General features: G+C 43.0%; 1 protein-coding gene across 4 annotated transcripts in view; it reads right to left on the bottom strand.

Annotated features, from left to right (window-relative positions):
* Positions 1 to 19,489, bottom strand: part of LOC135933201 (growth factor receptor-bound protein 10-like) — a 48,500-nt gene that overhangs the window by 12,084 nt on the left and 16,927 nt on the right. For 3 of the 4 annotated variants that reach the window (XM_065471214.1, XM_065471218.1, XM_065471219.1), the window contains 6 exons: positions 17,182 to 17,305; positions 4,810 to 4,966; positions 2,368 to 2,483; positions 1,281 to 1,355; positions 418 to 555; positions 147 to 257 (listed from right to left, as the gene is read on the bottom strand). In XM_065471214.1, the coding sequence (XP_065327286.1) occupies positions 147 to 257; positions 418 to 555; positions 1,281 to 1,355; positions 2,368 to 2,483; positions 4,810 to 4,966; positions 17,182 to 17,305 (721 nt within the window). Of the gene's footprint in view, positions 1 to 146; positions 258 to 417; positions 556 to 1,280; positions 1,356 to 2,367; positions 2,484 to 4,809; positions 4,967 to 6,333; positions 6,686 to 17,181; positions 17,306 to 19,489 lie in introns of those variants that run through there. The other variant, XM_065471220.1, reaches the window with a different exon arrangement.

Here is a 19,489-nt window from a genome sequence, read left to right as displayed (position 1 = left end):
GCAGTCACCTCTGGCTCCACAAAAATAACAACCAGGCGGCCAAAATCCTAAAAATCAGAAGCCTCAAAACATGATTTCACAAACCAGTGGATGATGTCACTGTGGCTGCATCTTTATTTACAGTCTGTGGTTTGTCTGTGTGTTACCTTGATGCAGAACTGGTAGTCCGTGGGGGCGTTGTGAAGTTTTCGGCCCGTGATGACGGTGAAGACGTTACTGTCCTCCAGGTCTGACAGTACCTGCAGGTGCCGGGGCTCCTGTGGGGGTTGTGAGGGTGGCGATATATGATTTAAGCTAATGCACAACAAGTGCAAACACACACACACACACACAAATTGTGGGATTAGGCAGCTGACAAGCCCTAGATCTAGTTTACTTCACACCACTTCCACAATCAATAAAGCAATACTTTCTCACCTTGGATGTTCCTTTAGTGGAGTAATAAAGGCCGGAGCGGCGCAGGAACATGTAGAGCTTTTTCCAGGACTTGCGTCCAGGCTCTTTCACATACAGATAACCCTGAATCTCTGGACAGCTGCTCGAGTTCAGAAAGTTCTGGAAAACGAACGCACAACAACATCTATCGTTAATACTGCTGCAGGGCTAGGATATTATAATTAACCAAAACTAAATATGGTTTGTTAACTAAAATAAAATATAAATAAATAAAATTAACTGAAATAATTTGGTGAACTTGGAAAACAAACTAAAATAAATATCCTTAGTTTGAGTGTTTGTTAGTTGGGTAAAAAGTTTTATTACAGCTTGCCTGATGAGGCATTGGTGGATGTGTTTGCTGAAAGTCTAGATCAGTCTCTATGAGTCAACCGCTATCAACACGTTCTGTGTTTTTATTGCAATAACTGTGATGATTTTCCCCAAATCTGACCTGTGACCTTAAAACTCAAACTGAAGCTAAGAGAAAACAAAACTAAACAAACATTTTCAAATATTAAAAACTAAACTGAATTAAAAACAACAAGCCAAAATGAAATAAAAATAACTATAACAGCACTGCTGCAGGGGAAGTGAATACAGCACTGTTTGGGTATCTGCTTTTAAAATAGATCATAATGAAAATTTGAATTAAAAATGAATCTCGCAGTGAAATAATGAGGCAGCTTATTTTATATTTCTAAAAATCGGGAAGCAAATGGAGCGCAGCACCATAATCTGTCTGTGCATGTGCATGCATATTTTTGGATGAACAGATGGTAACGCTCTTGAGATATCAGGGCTCGTATAATTCGTAGTATTGCTTCACTGAGTCATCAACTCACCTGTAAGAGCTGTGACGGAGGAATTGAGCCATCAGACTCCTGACAAAAAGCCACCATCTGCTCCGGAAAAAAGTTCTGGATGGAAAAGACACACGGAGATCGCCAGTGAGCGAGAGACAAAGAGACAAAGAAAGAGAGAGAGGCACTACAGACCACTTAGGATAGTGCTTCTCTATCCAGAATGTGTGTGTGTGTATGGGATGTGTGAGTGTTCAATCAACACAAGGACTAAGAGCCAAAGTGGTGCGGAGACAGAGAGAGAGAGGGCACTCCAGCCCTCGGAGTAGATGCAGTATGATCTCACCCGCTGATGTAATCCCCTTTAACCAGCAGCGCTACTCTTAGCGTGATTGACAAGCCGTGGCCAGCACTCCCGTGTTTTACTGTGCTCATTACCACAGAGCTGAGGTCACCTGCTGGCTCTGACACACACCTAAATCACCCACAGCAATAATGTCACCGTATACCCGGCCAGCACACAACAGCAACAGCCCCACGCTGCGTCCACATCACCAGAAAAGATGCCACGCAGGCCGCGCGGCGCCGAGTCGCTGGCTGCCAGAAGTAGGGACGTGTACGTCTTTAAAAAACGACGATCAGCTTTGCATTTTGAGATTTTAGCACTTGTCTGAAGATAGGATAAAAGGATAATGATGAGTTTTAACTGAAACAGTTAGCTTCTTCCAGGAGGAAGAATGACACAGGAAACGCAGAGAGTGTTGCTAAAATACTTTAGCATTACCCGTCATGTAATGCGGACTTAAAACCCCAGCTGCGACTCTTTGTCTTATACTAATTGACGATTTCTGAATAGAAAAATGACTGAAAGGTGATTTTAAAACCCCGAAAACACGACAATCCTCAAATTTTTGGCTAAAACGATTAAACACAGAGGTGCTGACTGCTAGCAACAAATTTGTCGATGCATTTCAAAAACATCAAAAGATGAAAAACCTTTTGAACCCCAATTTTCTCTCTCTCTCTTTGTGTGTGTGTGTGTGCTGCTGTGTCTACGTGGCTCTGTGGGGGATGCGTGCTAAACCGAGGCAGTCACAGAAAGGTCACTTTAGGGATGCAGGCGACTCACCAGGGGGTTCCTGAAGAATTCATATTTGGCATAGTTCTTCCTGAAGAGGAATTTACTGTCACCGCTCATGGAGGCTTGAACCTGAACCACCAGCTCGTGGTCCTCCACACATCTCTCTGAATGAGGGCACAGACACAGGTAATGTTAAAAAAAGAAATTGCCCTCTGGGGACGGCATCTGACAGAAACCGTCCGGTTTTAAATCTGCGAGCGCGGCTTTTAGGGCTCATTTGTATACTAAAAAGATTTTCATGTCAAAAACACCGTTCATTGTTCTTATTTAGATTCATTTTAGGGATTCATCCACAGCATAACAAGCAGCTCTTTTGCATACATTTCCACTTTTTTTCCTCCCTCCTGTGTTGACAGCATATTTAGAAGTGTCCTTGTCACTAAAGGACTTACTGTGAGCTGTAACTGCATCCCCTAGCAGGCTGAACAAAACAGCTTTTGAGACGCTGAACCTGAATGTAATTCCAGTGAAATGTGCCATACACTGGAACCGTCGAAGGATATTTTTATTTTAAAGTCTCTCGCAGAGTCACAGAGTATTAATAAGCTGTTCACATATACAAATAAACACAAGAACCTTTTGTTTGCTTGCTGCCAATCAGAAGAATGCTGGCTTGTTTCGGATAGAGGATGAACAAAGATAATAATAAGGATTATTTTGAACTGTGATTCATGGAAAGCTGCTATGCCCATGAGTCCATGAATTAAAAACATGCAGAGATCCATATAAGATGTCTCCAGCAGAAATTTAGCCACATTAACCCCCACATCAGCACTGTGTACAATGATGCAGCAAGAAATAAATACTTTTTTTTTTTTAAAAACATCGCCTGTTACTAAGAGACGGGCGAGGAACTAAGAGGTTAAATAAGGAGGGGCGGTGAAGAGGAAGAAGCGCTGTGAGGCAGGGGAGGGAGGAGGTGAAGGTGGCGGTGTTGGAGGAGGAGGGGGGGGTTGCAGGAAGATGATGTCATTTATTTAGGCTGATTGCTGAGAGCAGCAAAGCCATAAGCAAAGTACAAACCACAGACAAACACACAACCACACATTAAAGGCTCAGATAGACCTAACCTGCTCACTGTGCACCACGGAGGCCCAGTTACTTTCTTTGTGTGTGTGCGTGCTTGTGTGTGCGTGTCCTCGTCTATCTTGAAGTTGAGGGCGTATGATCTCAGAGTGAAGCAGGTAAGAATTTGATAGTGGCGGGATGTTCCAGTTAGACGTGGACGTGCAGGCAGGGTTCTCCTGTTTCACTGAGGCACAAACACACATTTCTAAACTGAAGCTGTACTCACTTCTTTTTTTTCTTGCTTAGCTCTGGCTGTAGTTAAGGGTTGGAAATGTCTGGACTCTGCGCGCGTCCGCTCGTGCACGCCCTCGTTGGCTACAAGCGGGGGAATTTCCTGTGGACAGTCAGGAAAGGGCCGATTGGCTAGAAAGGCTAGGGGCTCGTCCAATAGAGACCGGCGATTGGTTCCTCACGGCTCTGGTATGACGCTTCAGTCCCAGGCCTCTCCGCCCTCCACCCCCACCTTCTGTCTGTCTCTCTCTTTCTTTCTCCCTTCATCTCTCCTTCCCTTCTTCCCTCTCCTCTCCTCTCCTCTCCTCACCTCACATTCCATCGCTCCGGTGCACTTTTTTTTTTCCCCAGAAACGCAGATCAAGCAGGAAAGCACAAAGCAATCCTTTGACTCTAAAAATACGACTCGAGAGGAGGAAAGCCTCATTGAGGACAAAGGCAGACCCAGAGAAGAAGAAGAAAAAAAAGTAAAGCTTCAAAAGGGACACACGGCAAAAGTGAAGAAGCGAAGCACGAGTCCTATGTTTTCCTTTTTTTTCCCGCCCCCTCTACCTCTTTTTTCTCGCTCCCCCCACCCTCTCTCTGAGCAAACTATTTGGGAGGGAAAAGCATGTGAGTAGAACATGGAAAATGCTTAATCCTACAAGCACCACACCTCCCTCTCAAGTGGTAAAGCCATGCAAACATTGGTGCTGTGATCAAGTGAATACACAGGGCACACACACCTGCAGAAAAGCACATGCAAGGCAAATATGCAGAGATTTAGCAGGAAGCTTTTATTCTCTTATTAGAAGCTACAAGAAAAAAACTTCCTTTTTTTCATGGATCGCATTATGTGGCCTACATACTTGTTTTTTCTTTTAATCTACAGGAAAGTAAAATCAAAGCTCCCAGTTTTTTTTAGAAAATGTTATAATGTAACAGATTTGTAACAATCTGACGACCTCACTGAAACTTCTAATGGTGTTTAATCACCTTTTCATCACTGCATAAACACAATATAAGACTAAAAAAACTGCACCAAAGTAGCTTTAATCCCTTTTCTTGCAAAAAAGAAAGGAGGGGAAAAAAAGGCGAGGATCAGGCATCGCTGTCCGCACTGGGATCCACACAGAACACTGAGATTCTTACCAATGCCGAGGATGGGGTGGTGCTCCACCAGCGACCAGGCGCTGTCGTCCAGGCAGTGGCTCTTGTAGACCAGCAGCTGGCACACATCTCGAGCCGTCATGTCGGCCGGGATCTCCACGACTTTACCGGCCCCATCCTCGCTCCACACCTTCACTATCTGAAAGCACATACACACACATAAGAGGGATGGTGAGGATATGTGTACATGACAGCAGCAAAGGTCATATTTTCAAAAACAGGTATGAGGCATGGAGTTGCTGTCAGGAAATTGCATTTGCAGAGAGAGGAAAAACAAAAGCTGAGACTACAACAGATCACCAGCTGCAGTTACCTCCATAACCAGGTGCTCTGGTTGGTCCCGTTCACAATATTCTGTCACTCGAACACGAGAAGGTCTTAAAATAAGAAGAAGGATGACGTCCAGGAAAGGCTGGCTGGTGCCTAAGTGTTTAGTTCAGCCCTTTTTGTCCGCAGCAAACGTACGTCAGCGAAACGGACGTTTCCCCTCACATACCAGAATATCTGCGCTTGGAAAAGCTTAAAAATCTGCCCCCCCACCCCGACATTTGAACTTTGATGGCGAAACCGTGTGGTGGATTTATACGTGTTGTATATTGTCATTAAAAATGTCACCGCTGGGAGCAGCAAGCGGGCAGAGTTCAAAGTACCTCCCAGTGTTGCGCCATTTTGAACCATTTCAGCCAAAGTGCCCAGACCGACATTTAAGCCGGGTGTATTTTTTTTTTTTTTGGCTTCTTCAAGTGTGTTGCTGCACAGATAACCACAGGCCAGCTGCTTCACACCACTCTACGAGCAGATTCACACACACATAGGGACAGATTGCCCTCACAAATATGAGCAAACCACAGAGGCAAAATTATCTTCTAAATCTCAGAAATGGTAGGTGGCTCTTGTGTGTGTTCTCACACGCCCACGTCCCAACATCCTCTGGTCACAGCCGGGGATTCGGCTGCCCTGCACTTCACAGACAGCCAACCAGGGAGCAACTGTTGAAAATTACATGAAACAAGAGAAAACCTAGTGATGGGCGAAGGGCTGGAAGGTGGTGGGCGGCTGGCGGGCGTGTGGGGGGTTCACGGAAAATTAATTCAGACCAAGGCCCCCGTAGAGCGGGAATACGTAAAAACGCCAAGTAAACGGCAGCCGCGGTGGTCTGGAAACGACACAGAGCGTCAGGAGCAACAGCATGCAGACATGGAGAAAAACTCCCAGCGCAACCAGAAACAACGTCACGGCACTCTTTGCCCCTGCAGAGCCCGAAGACCGCCTCCTCTCTTCCCAGATGCCACAAAGGAGGGGGAAAAAAACTGCATTTATGACGCATTAGTTTGTTTGAGAAAAGTTTTAAACACACTGACTTGAGGAGGGGGGGAATGCAAATATCCCCATCACTGCAAACTGGCAACCAGACACGCACACACGTGCGCGCGCACACACAAAGCTGATGACAGAGACCCATAAAAGAAACAAACACACACACCCACACATGCAGAAGTCTCTTACCTCCACAGCCTGTAAGAGGCAACAGTCTGGAGAGCAGGATGGCATTTTCACACTGAGACGCTCTCCAGTGACACACAGGGACAGAGCGAGAGAGAGAGAGAGAGAGAGAGAGGGGAGGGGAGGGGAAGGGAAACAGGAGGCGAGAGGAGAGGAAGTCAGGAAGAGAGAGAGAAAGAGAGAGGGAGGGACGGATTGGCAAGGAGAGCGCTAGAGAGGTAAAAGGAAAGAAGGGGGAGGAAGTGACAGAGGAAGGACGAGAGAGGAAGAGAGAGAGAGAGAGACAGCCCCCGACTTCTCCAGTCTTCTCGTGCTGGGCAGCATAAAGACTGAGCTGCGAGGAGTGGTATGAACAGTAGCTCCTCTCCTCCTCCTCCTCTTCTTCCACCACTCCCCTCCCTCCCTTCGTCTCCTCACACGGGATTAACCCAGTGTGGGATTTTTAAAACGGTGAGCTGCTACCTGTCACGTACGCTACCACTCTTATCTTCAGGGTTGCTTTTCAATCCTCTCCTCCAAACCCGACTTCCCAAAAACAAAACACTGTCAGCTCCTTTTACTGATGGCGCCGCACCAAAAGTAGCAGTCCCTCTCCCTGAAACACACCCACACCTCCTCACATGCACGAGGACAGAAAGAACAAGCTCAAACTACTAAGCCAATCACTGAGCAAACACACACAAACACACACACACACACACACACTGACATTTTCTTTGAGCTGCCTAATGGTTTCAATTTCTAACCCCTCCCTCCCGCTTGCCCTCCCTCCTCTTCCTCTCCTCCTCCTCAGCTGTATGTGAAATACTGTGAGACGGTGTTAGGACCAGAGCAACATGTGTAACGCACAATGACGGCTTCAAGGGTCGCTGAGAAGGCAGCAGGAAGTGTTAAAGGCAAAAAAAAAAAGGAAGAAAAGTTGGGGTGATTCGATCTGAAGCTGCACGGATCACGTGCCGGCTGGGCAAACAGTCGTTGGGGTGGGAATGGAGGGGAGGGCTAGAAATGGAGGGATGGATGGATAGGCGGGTAGGTTGCTCAGCAAATCTGGCTGGCCTCGGCAGAGGTGGAAGGAGGAAAAAGAAACATGCCGATAAAGAAAAAGAAGTGAGGGGGGGGAATAGAAAGAGAAAAGAGCGAGAGCTATGGAGGAATGTCAGTAATGCAATACTGAGTCATAATCAGGCTCATGTGTAGAGCACAGGCCGGCCCAGCTGGCCCCTAATACAGTGTGCACGCCAACTATGAGGTGCATGCGCTCCAACACACACACGGGTACAAAGGAGGAAGACAAAATGTAAACTATGAAGACGAGCTCCAGGAGCCTTTTTTTCCCCAAACGTTACTGCTCGACGTTTGCTCCAGTCTCATGCTGCAGTTTGGCACTCAGAGCTCTTTCTGAGTTTACGTTGATTACAGATATTAGAGAATCCCAAATATGATGAGAGAAGAGATTGGAAGAGATAATGAGCTCACTTTTGGAGTCTTCAATTTGTCTTTTTCGACTTTTTTTAGTCAATGTTTTTACTGCCAGGGTCCTTGGAAAGTTTAAAATCACGCATCCCTTTACCTAGTTTCATGTTTCCATCATGAAACTTAGCTCACCTTGCCCCCCTCCACTTTCCTCTCATCTCTCTCCAGGCTGAGGCTGAGGTTACACGCCTCCTGCTGCTTATAGCAACACACACAACACACGTAAAGAGGGCCGTGAGCAGCAATATACCAGACTGGAAGGTCATGGACAGACACCCACGTGCACACACACTGCTCACATCAGGTCAGAGGTCAAACAAAATAACTTACACCAGGGTCAAACCCACTTGACCAGTAAGTTTATGGGACCTTAAACCACAAGCTAAAAGTGACACACACACACACTCACACACACACACACACACACACTTTGAGTTTACTGTGTAAATCCATGCCAATGCCACTGTGAGAAGATCCACAGGGAGCATAGTTGAAACTTCTTAACATGTTTTTTTCCGTCATGTAAAAACTTTAAGTAGCACAACTGATAAACTCTGGAAGGCTTAACTATTTCTTGGCCATTGTGAGAAATGGAAAATTGCATACATACTGTATATAAATGTGATTCTTGTTGATCATCAACCATGAAATGTTCAGAGTATAGATTCATTCTCCTGTTTTCTGGCACGCAGGCCATTTAGTGCAGCCAGCAGTACAATCCATATAAACAGACAAAAGCTGCAAATGCTCACCAGCAGGCAGACTTTCCTAAATATTTTAAATAATATTGACAAATGAAAAATGATGCACGCGACACTTTTAAAAAGAACCCCCAACCCTCCAGTTCCCAAGCATGTTGGACACTGACGGAGCACCACCACCACCCCATTCTTGTCCTTGACGTTTCAAATCTTGCTAGATTTAGTCCAATGGCTGACAGGTGTAGGGTCTTTGACTACAGAGCCAAGCTGCTGTAATATATATACAATGCAATGTAGTGTCTTGGTATCATCAATGAGGCCGTACCATCAAACAGGCTGGTTTTGTAGTTGTTTTTTTTTAAACTGTGTGCTGATAAGAAGCCAGGTGGCTCCTCTCCTCCGTAACCCAGATGATGCAAGGCCTATAAATAAACATATATCATTGTGATGTTGTTTATTCTATTACTCTCGTTTTCTTCTGCTTGTTTTCTTTTTTCTTTCTCAACAGGTGATCGATATATGTATTTTTTGTCTGCTTATTTTGTTGGTTTTTGTTTTTTGCCCTTTATCCCCGTCCCTCTTCTCCGCTGTTTTTTTTTTTTGTTTTTGTTTTGTTTTTTCCCCCCTCTTTCTTTCTCCCTTTTCTTTTCCCCTGTCCCGTATCTAGCAAGTAAAAAAAAAAAAAATAAAATAAAATAAACAATAAAAGGTAAATCAAATGGACCATTACGGCAAGGCTGGGATGGTCCATTTGGTAAAGTAAATCCGTTGGGCATCTTTCTTCGCCTTTAGACAACAATTCTGATGGCAAAAGAACCAAACGGGACAGGTTTAAAAAAAAAAAATAAATAAAAAAAAATAAACATAAAGAAGTCCAAATTTTTGATTGGTCAGACCATAGGACAGTTTTTCACTTTGGTTCAGTGCATTCTTAAGGAGACATTTGGACCATGGAAGGCAGCAGTGTTTCTGGACCTTGTTCAAAGTTTTTGGTGAGGAGGTTTGGTTCTCCTTTAGGCATTGCATGCAGAGGATGAAATACAACAGATACCTACAATTTTCCATTTCCCTTAACTTTAACTGAATACTCTCTGAATTTTACTTATTACAAATCTTTTATAAGCACATGTTTATCTTAAAAAAAAAAAAAAAAAAAAAACTTCATTACTCCACCTGAATTGTTCCACCAGTTTATTTCAGCATCACACGTTTTCCAGTCTCCTAAACATTTTTAATGGGTTGTTATCATCCAATGCAAAATGAAAAATCCGACTGACACAGTTGAGAAATGTCTGTATGGACATCTGTTTCTTCCATCTTAACAACTGTTCATCTAGTCCCCTTCAAACTTTGCAGGTTTATTGCTACCCTTCTCTGAGCCTGGTTTGCCAGGGGTTTCTTCCTGTTAAAAGGGAGTTTTTCCCTTCCCACTGTCGCCAAGTGCTTGCTGAAAGGGGTTCATCTGATTGTTTAGCTCCTCCCTGCATTATTGTAGTTTCTGTACCACACAATCTGAAGAGCCTTAAGGTGAATGTTGTTGTTTGGTGCTATATAAATAAAACTGAATTGAACTAAATATTTTCAAACACTGAAAATTTATTACCGGCAGAAACCAACACTTCCACTGATAGCTGACTATGCAGCCACAGTCAGCTAACACACCCATCACTAATGCCAGTTTTTGAATGCTGGCCGCTGGTGACTCCCACCCTGCTCTGTTACAGCGTCATCTGCCTTTCATGTCTGAGTGGTCGGGTTTCAGGCCAGACAGAGCTGATTAGCTCTGCAGACAGGCCAAACTCAATTTTACCTCACTGGAGAGCCATCGCAGAACTTCGTCTAGTGGCTCGTTTCCCTGCGACCCACCACGGACAGGGCACACCGTCTGTCCCACACACACTTGCGCGCGCACACACACGCACAAACGTATGTCAGCCAAAAGTTTGATGGATATCTACTGTTCAGTTTGAGGAACTTATCGGGTTTAAAGATCATGTGGGCACGGTGAAATCAATCCAGTAAGACAGAACGTTCATCAAGTTTCTATCTCCACCACACAGCAAAATAATTCTTTTTTAAAAAGAGTTAAAAGAGCACATTATGTTTCCATGCAAAGGTCCACATCCCTTCCACACATCTTCTTTCATCTAGTTTGTCTGAGCTTACCATTCCCCAGTTCCACAGCAAAATCAATACCTGCTGCATAGTTTGGTTATGTAGAGGATGCAGTCTCATTGATCTTGTTTGATTAAAAAAAAAGTCCAAAGAATGTGGGTAAACTCCCTCTTCAGGAATTTGGATTGAGCGCATGTTAATATCAGAGCTGCAATCAGATGCCGACAAAGAATTTCTGTCTTCCAAACTGGGAGAAAAGGACCTGAAACAAGCACTGATCTGTACAGCACCCCCAAATGGTCAGAGAAGGAGGATGCAGCTGAGGATGCAGCTGTGGATACAGCTGTTGCTCTGCTTTACGGCCTCATTTGTGATGAAATCAATGGAGGCTTTGCTGTGACTGCTTTTTCAGCAGAGAACATGCAAAAAGTTCCTGCACCAGAACACCAAGGTCATTTCAGGGAAATATTTCCACAATATTACAACACTAGCAACTACATTTTGAATCCCTTAGAAGACTTTTCATTGTTTCCGTTCATTATTATGATTTCAATGGGAAAACTGAATCTACAGTCTATTATGACAGAAATGACCCATGTAATCCTCAGAAATTACATTCAAGCTTGAGTGAGTATGTGTGTCAGAGTCCTGTAAATCATCATGACACACACACGCACACAGAGACATAACTGTACTGAATCCTATTCAGGTAAGTAACTAAATTAAAATTGATCACAAAGCATGATGATTTATGCGAGACTATGCAGCGACCTCGTGACTATGTAACGAGGAGCTTGTGCATCCTGTCATTACAGGCTGACTTGGGTGAGCAAGCTTTCACTGCCATCTTTACACGCACAGAGACACACACACACACATGCACCTTATCTGATTGCAGTGGGTCAGCAGACCATTGCGTGCAGAAGTACATCAGCTGACCTCAGACAAAGAGGGAGGCAGGAGTACTAAATAGAGACTGAATGACTCAGGGCTTTAGTCTTAAATTAGTTTTTAATAACACAGCTACAGTGCTACAGATCACCACATGAATCTGCTATTAACACTTATGTATAAGAATAACGACTGCATACAGATCAGCTATTAAATAGCTGCTCACAACAATATTTTGCATTATTTATTTAATAAATGTTTTTAAAACTTCTGTGTACCAGTGAATACTTACATGTTGTACTCACAGTCCTGTGAAAAATGATTCAGCAGGTTTTAGAACCACCTTTAGCCACAAGTAATTGTTTTCTATATGACTTTTTCTCTTATCTTTATCTTCACATTGCTGTGGAGGAATTTTGGTCCACGCTTCTTTACAGATTTGCTTCAGTATATTGATGTTTGCAGACATTTGCTCAAGGACAGCGCCACAGTAGGATGGGACTCAAGAACCTGTTCTTGGGTTAGCCTGAACTGGTTCCCAGTAGTTCAATTCCTTGGAGTTGTTAGGGGAATTGTTAGTGTGCTTGCCTCTCTCTCTGCAGTCAGGCTGCAGCCTCTGTTTCTACCTGTTCAAAGTGAAATCACTGTGGAGATCACTTTGAAGTCTTTTTGTGTTGTTGGCTTTGTGTTCATATGTAATACTAAGAGAAAGATCACGTGTGTTCTCATTAGAATAGGGATTTGTGTTGGTGTGTAGGACTCTAGCCTCAGGTTTAAACTGTTAAATGGTAATTGTGAGATAGTGTGTTTCAGCTGTTTTACAAAGTAACATGAAAATAATGTAACAAGTAGTATAGCAAGTAATGTAATGCATTACTTTTAAGAAAAGTGTTTGGGGTAATAATTACTTTTTTTGAGTAACGACCACAAAATGATCACAACAAAGAGGGGAAATACCTCCAACATGCACAAAGATTTGACCACAATGCAATCAATAAATCTGTATGAATGTAATGTCTTTGATATGCTGTTTATCAATGGTGGTGACTCTCAAAGCCAATGAGAACCCAGTGAGAATCAATAAGGAATCAATAAGTGATATTAGTAACAGAATCTGAATCCTTAAATTCTTGTTTAATGTTTCAATTAAGGACTCGCCAAAACTAGCCATTATAGTGTGTTTAATTTGCTATGCCCCAATAAGTAACTCTTATTTTAGGATGGTCTAATGTTAAATGACTAAATTAAGCTAACGCGGAGATACAAAGCCATCGGATTTCACCCTCTGAGAAGTTGTTTTGATTTCTGAGTCTGGACCGAAGTGGTGGCAACACTGCTGAAAAATCATCCCTAGAGTCCTGCCGCTGGCACAGCTAAAGACCGTAGACCGCAGCCAAGTATGATTCCTCTTTGTACATAATCAGCTTTAACCTTTGAAATATTTTGCAAGCATCAAACATTTCAATAATGAAACCATGTGCTGAACAACAAACCATGAGAAAAAGGGGTTTTTCACATCCTTTTTTTAATTAAAACCCTCTTTTCTTTTAAATCTTTCCAGAAGAGGTCAGAGGTCAAGGTCACTGAAAAGGGTTCGGTGTCTTGCTCACTAACTACTTCAAAAGAATGGAGGTTAGCCAACACATGGGGCTTCGGTTGAGGCTGAGAGATTGGTCTCTATAACTACCGGGGCTCCCTGCTGTCACTGATGTTCGTAATGCCCTCTCTGGCCACAAATAAAAGCACAAGTTGCATCGCAGCCCCGATCGCGATGCCAAAGCAAACTCATTTGCCCAGCAATGACAGACAAAACCTGACCAAATTCTTGTGAAAGCCAGGGGAACATGACTGAACTCTATGGTGTAATACTGCAACAACATGCGTGGGAAATGGCCATTGTCCAGTCCACTATTGAGCAGAATCAGACCACTGAAAGAAAGCTTCACAAATCTGATGGAGATGCAGCATCGTGTTAGTTTTTTATATTTCCAGCCTGCTTATGATTCTACAAAGACACTGCTCTACTGGCTCACAATGTGAGCAGCATATCGCTTTGAGAAAGACCGAAGCTCAGTGAAGAATGTCCAGATTCCAACTCTACAGCTGGAGGGAGCGAGATCCTCCGATAAACCTTTGCCAATGCAAATACAATGCAAGTATGTCTGCAGACCAACGCACGCATGTGTGACAGTCCCATCTGCATTAATAATAATAATAATAATAATAACTTTATTTATAAAGCGCTTTCAAACAAAGTGCTGTACAACTATTTAAAACTAAAAAGATAAGTAGTATCTTTTTAGTTTAGTTTAGTTCTGGTGCAGGAATAACATTGTTGTGTAAGTCATACTCAGCACTCCTCAGGCTTAAATATATTCACCTGATCTGCACATATCAATGCACATATTTACTCCAGCGCCAGTAAAATTTAAACTCACTAACTTTCTGTTAGCTTAGATATAGCATTACACAAAATACAGTGAAAGCCTGAAAGGCCATGCTGTAGACAGTCTAACCCTAAATTTGCTGAATTTAAGGAATTTGATCAGTGGACGTTTTACTTAATTTGATTTAGAAAGAGCTCATTTTAGAGCATTAAAATCTATTAAAGTGTACAATGCTTCAAAAGGCATGCCCCAAAGCAGCCCAATCAATAGGAGGCTGGTTTAGGAAGATCTTACACAGTCAACAAATTAGTAAATAAGCAACCCACAGACATGCCTGCAGCTCTGTGAGAGTGTACTCAGGAACGGCAGTGCTTGGAGCTAAATGCTAACATCAGCCTTGCTCTCTCTACTGTGCTCAGCAACAAAGCTAACACAGACATTTAGAAAAATAAGGATTAACACATTCACCAGTGCGTTTATCGGCATTATAATCAGTATGAAGCATGCTGGTTATAAGTTACAGCAAGTTACATGACTTTTGCAGGTATTTAGTAATGAGCCGAAGTCATATTTGTCTGTACTTAATCAAGTACTGACAAATTTAAACTAAACTGCTTAAATGATTACTTAAGCCCTAGTTAAGTTTACACAAAGATTATTATTAATTATATGTTCCAGAAGGTCAACACCCAAAACAAAAAAGGATCTAGAGGCTACACCAAAAGCCGCTATAATTTGTTAGTCAGTTTCAAATAAAATTTTGGAATCCTGACTAGTCCTCATGTGTTTACCTACATGCTAGACGCACTACTGAGGTTCAGCAAAATGTAGAGTTTATGGTGTCAGATGACACACGCAAGCTATGACACAGATATTAGAACTATATTAAAATTATTATTTTTTCTTTAACAACTGATTAATTATTTTGAAGAATCATGAATAAAAAAAAGTTTTTTTTCCCCATTTTTATATTCATCACATTTGTAATACTCTTTTTCTCTAAGCCAGGTAGCATGGAGGTGAGCAAACGAGCCACGTGTGGCTGTGGAGTTGCTTGACTGAGACCCGTGATATAGTCAGACTGGGACTGGACTTGATATAATATCAGTATTCCTTCATTTCTCTTTCAGGGACTTCAATTTTGTCCATAAAACTTTAGCACTTTGATGATTGGTTGATTAGGACCTCAGTCGATTATGGTTTGGAGACTAACCTGGCAATATGCAGTAATTAGAAAAAAATGTGTATTTCCTGACCAGCTGGTGTGTGGTTGCTGGTTGTCGCCTCGTGAAATTAGTCACACCCAAAACTTCCTTGTGATTAATTTGTTTGCTAGCAGAAGGACGGTTTCTGTGTAGGACTTTACACCTCTCTGCAACCAGTTTCACACTGAACAACAGCCAGCAAACACCCATTCAGGCAGGTCTCTAAGCCTGCATGAATAGGGCTTTAGCAGTTTAGCAAGGAATAGTCCTTCGATGGTGCCAGTTTCCAAAAAGTATTTACAACAAGTGTTAAGAGTGGAGTTAAACCAAATAGCTGGTTGGGAGGATTGAACATGTTGTCAGAAGGCTGCTGCCAGAAACCTATGCTGCTGCTGTAAACCTCTTGAAAACTGACCTATATCTATTCCTTAGACTCCTACGATTGAAAACATGATTAAAATTGCTTAAAAAAATAATTCTGGACTTTCTTGCAAGCACCAACTATGAGACCCCAAACCAAAGAGGCAGAAGCCAAAGTCAAGAAGTTGGCTGGCTAAAAACTCTATGGCCATCCACCCGCCTGACACAGCCATCCCAGTTATTTATTAATGAATCATTGCTGACAGTCAGTGGAGATGTTTCTTTACATGGGTGGTGTCCAGTTCCCATGATCCCCATCACCCTCAGCCACACATTTATCAGTCTCACAGCCACCTCCTCTCCTCCTTTGGACAAAATGCTTTTGCTGACTATGATAAACATGGTGGAATGTTAGAGGTGATTTTTCCACATGCTTTTTACGCCTTCCACAAGCTCTATCGCCTAAAAAGAAATACTACCGCCATCCTGTTTTTGTGCATTTAAGCACTGTTAAAGAATGTCCTGCCTGCTCTACAGTGGTCACGAGCAATGAAAAATGAAGCAAAGACAAATGAAAATGGTGCCAAGCCTCAGCCATTATCTGTATGGATAACTGGACAGAAAACACAAGTTAAAGCCGCGTGAGATAAGAGCAAAATAGAAACGTAACTGCTACTGGCTGGTTATTTGGCTCGCTGAACGAACAAGAACTGCGGACGAAATGAAGATGATCTGGGAAAGAGAAATGAAGCAATGTTTAGTCAGCTCTCACAGACTCGACCGCGCACACAAAAGATCTTTTGTACAAACTGCAAACTTGCTCTCTGACTCCAGACCTTGTGAGTTGATGTCAACGAAATGCAAAAATAATGCTTTGGCTTATCACATGTCTCTGTGCGTGTGTGAACTGAATAATGCCACCTGTGTGTGTATAACTGCGTTAACAACACACAAAAAAAAGTGTGCATGTGTATGTAAAGAAAGCGAGCGAGTGAATAAGCATCTAAAATAACTTTTATTGTTCAGGGTGGGCATCCTGAAAACATCTTTGAGGAGGATGGAACATTCCTGGGACAGGAGGCTCAGCAGGGGGAAGGAAGGGCAAGGCTGTGACACACACACGCACACACACACACACACACACACACAGACTCTCTCGAAGTGACGCTAGGAGCCGAGGTTGAAGCGTGTGAACCGGAAAAGGGCGCCTGTCTTGCTGGAGCCAGCAGACGGATTCAGAAGGTTCAGAGAGATCCGACCTGCAGATGTTCCCAGCCGTATTCCCGGCTCTGCCACGGGAAGTCTGCACTCTGTCCGCAGCATCCTGGAGACGCCGCTCACCTCGTTCTTCCACAGCAAAACATGTCCGTCACATGTCTGCATGTGTGTGTAAATGTGATTGATGATGATTCCACAATAACACACACATATGTACTGCCAGATAACCCCGGCTGAGTTGTTGTGTAATGGATAAAGGATGTGCGGAGCCAAAGTCAACACATGCTGCTCTGACCCGCACATAACAGGCCAGTCAGCTGGTTTGAAAACACACAAAGACACACGTGGTGTATGCGCACACTAACACAAATGCAAGATCTAATTAACATGAGCAACAAAAATTTAGCCAATCCCTTGACCGCATGTGCCTCTACCAAATCAGCTGTACCATTTTCAGTGATTGCGTGCTGGTGCAGGTGGCATGCGTGTAGGTGAACTTACATGGTTGTCAGAGGTCTGTATGGGGCTCAGAATAGGGGATCCAGTTGGGCTGCAGAGCTCAGGGAAAGGGTTGGGGATGGCTGGCAGCGAGGCTGGACGCAGCTGGTGCTCTTCCTGCAGGTTCCTGCAGAGGGAGACACACATTCATGACACTGCCTCAGGTTACCAGTGAGAGACTAACACTGGAGGATATATACACATGATTATGGGTGTCATTTGGGTATAATAAGGAATACAAATCAACATGGTTTCAGCTTAAAAGTTAATCTGAACTCTGACTGGACCACATATCATAATAAATGAAGATGATCTGGGAAAGTTGTTACTAAACTTTTTAAAAAGACATTTAAATTCTAGCTACTGTAATTAATTCACACAGATTAGCAGAAGCTGTCCCAGGCTCACTCTGCTCAGTGTCACTCTGAATAATGACACTTTCAAACAGGGCGCACTGATCTGGATATTCTGTTAAAGTTCAGAGTGAACAGTGGAGTAAAAGGGCAAGAAGACAGTCGGTGCTCACTGACCACTGGACGGCCTCTGGCCTAGATATTAATCCACGTCAGTCTAAATAAACAACAAGCATTTGTCTTTAAAATAACTTTATCATGCTCAAATGCTCAGACTTGCTGCCAATTATTGCAAGTTTCTTTTAAAATCGTTATGTTTCCAAGCTTGCTTTACACTCATTGTGCAAGTATGTTCAGCACATTATACTACATGAAGATGGTTAAAATATTAAATTGCATAGACTTTTAGCTCTGTCGGGCCTCTTTATTAGATCTGCAGTAATTTATATACAGTAGAGTTTCCATTGCATCGGCCTGACCTACCCCGTTGTCCACTTTCCTGGAAAGCCTGAGGAAGAGAGAGCAGTAGCAAGAACTGCCAACGAACAGAGTTGCTGACAATAACAATGGAGATGGTCAGAAAAAGCAAAAACAGCTTGAACTGAAGAACCTGGGATGGGGGTGGGTTGCAAAGCACCTTGGACAGGCAGGGATTAACGTAAGCAAGTGACTACCTTTAGCTAATGCTTGTCCTTTAATCGCTTTCAATAGACACATTTGTTATGTGTACTCATTTATTACCTTGTTTACTCTGACTCTGCTTTATCAGCTCGTTTTTGTTTGTGCCATGTGGCCAAAAAGGAAACTGCAGTGCCCTCTGGTGAGTAAAAAATGCAACATCAACACTCGTAACATGTTTGAAGGGTGTCGTCTCTTCTTTACGTGTGTAATTTTAACTTATCAGCTGTTATTAACGTCAACGTCGGTCAATAACATTAAACCTCTCATCATCTGTCGGGTTCTAACTATTACATTTGTAATATTTCTAGGTTTGTACATATTTATGTCCCACTCTTTGGAAATTGTGGAAACCGATTCCCTGACGACCCCAAAATACAGTTACAGTAACATTAAAACGCTGGAGAACGCAATAAATATGTTTTTTACAGTCTCTTGTTTTACACAGTGGTGTAGTGGTCAGCACTGTCTCGTCACAGCAAGCAGGTTCTGGGTATGAATGTCCTGGTCAGCCGGGATCTTTCTCCCATATTCCAAAGACAAGAATCTTAGGTTAACTGGCAATGTGAGGGTGCCAAAGGGCTTAAAGTGAATGAAATAACACACTGTATGAGTGCAGCTAATCTGTGTAAGTGTTTATTGAGTGTACTCTATCTGAAAGTCTGGTGAGCAGGAACTCAAATAGAGTGAGGGAACACTGGAGGCAGATCGGTTGCCTGATCACCTGGTGCACCAGCCAGATTTTTAAAAACATGAGCAAACTGTGTGGGACTAGCAGTCAGACTGCAGTTTAGATCCATAAAATGAGAAATGCTCATCATCTCAGTTGAGGGTGTAAGGACGGTGGATGATGTTTGCACTTCAGACCTTTGATATCTATGTTGTTGATGTTTTGTTTTTTTTAATTTATGACTTATTTTGTTGAACTTCTATTTCATTAGTGCGTACGTTCACTGACAGTGATTAGAAGCAGTCAGTTTTCTTGTATGTATACACATGCTGTGGCCAGGAAAGCAGATTCTGATTAAACCCACAGAGAAGTTCAACACACGTCTTAAATGTGGCAGCACAAAAAAGCAATATATAATATCTCTGCAACTACAGAGTTACCAGAAGTTAATTCAGTTTCAAATGAAACATGGTCACACTCTCCCCTTCTGTTCCTGATCATGGCCTTTAATAGTGGCCAGAAAAAAAAGGGTTTCTGCAGAAAACTGTGATTTCACAGTGAAGCTGACCTTTGACCTTTCGGATATGAAACGTCATCACTCGTCCAAGGT

This window comes from Pelmatolapia mariae, linkage group LG22 (genome assembly GCF_036321145.2).
Source record: "Pelmatolapia mariae isolate MD_Pm_ZW linkage group LG22, Pm_UMD_F_2, whole genome shotgun sequence".
Taxonomy (NCBI): domain Eukaryota; kingdom Metazoa; phylum Chordata; class Actinopteri; order Cichliformes; family Cichlidae; genus Pelmatolapia; species Pelmatolapia mariae.
Note: the sequence above shows the minus strand (reverse complement) of the source record. Positions and strands in the feature narration are given on the sequence as shown.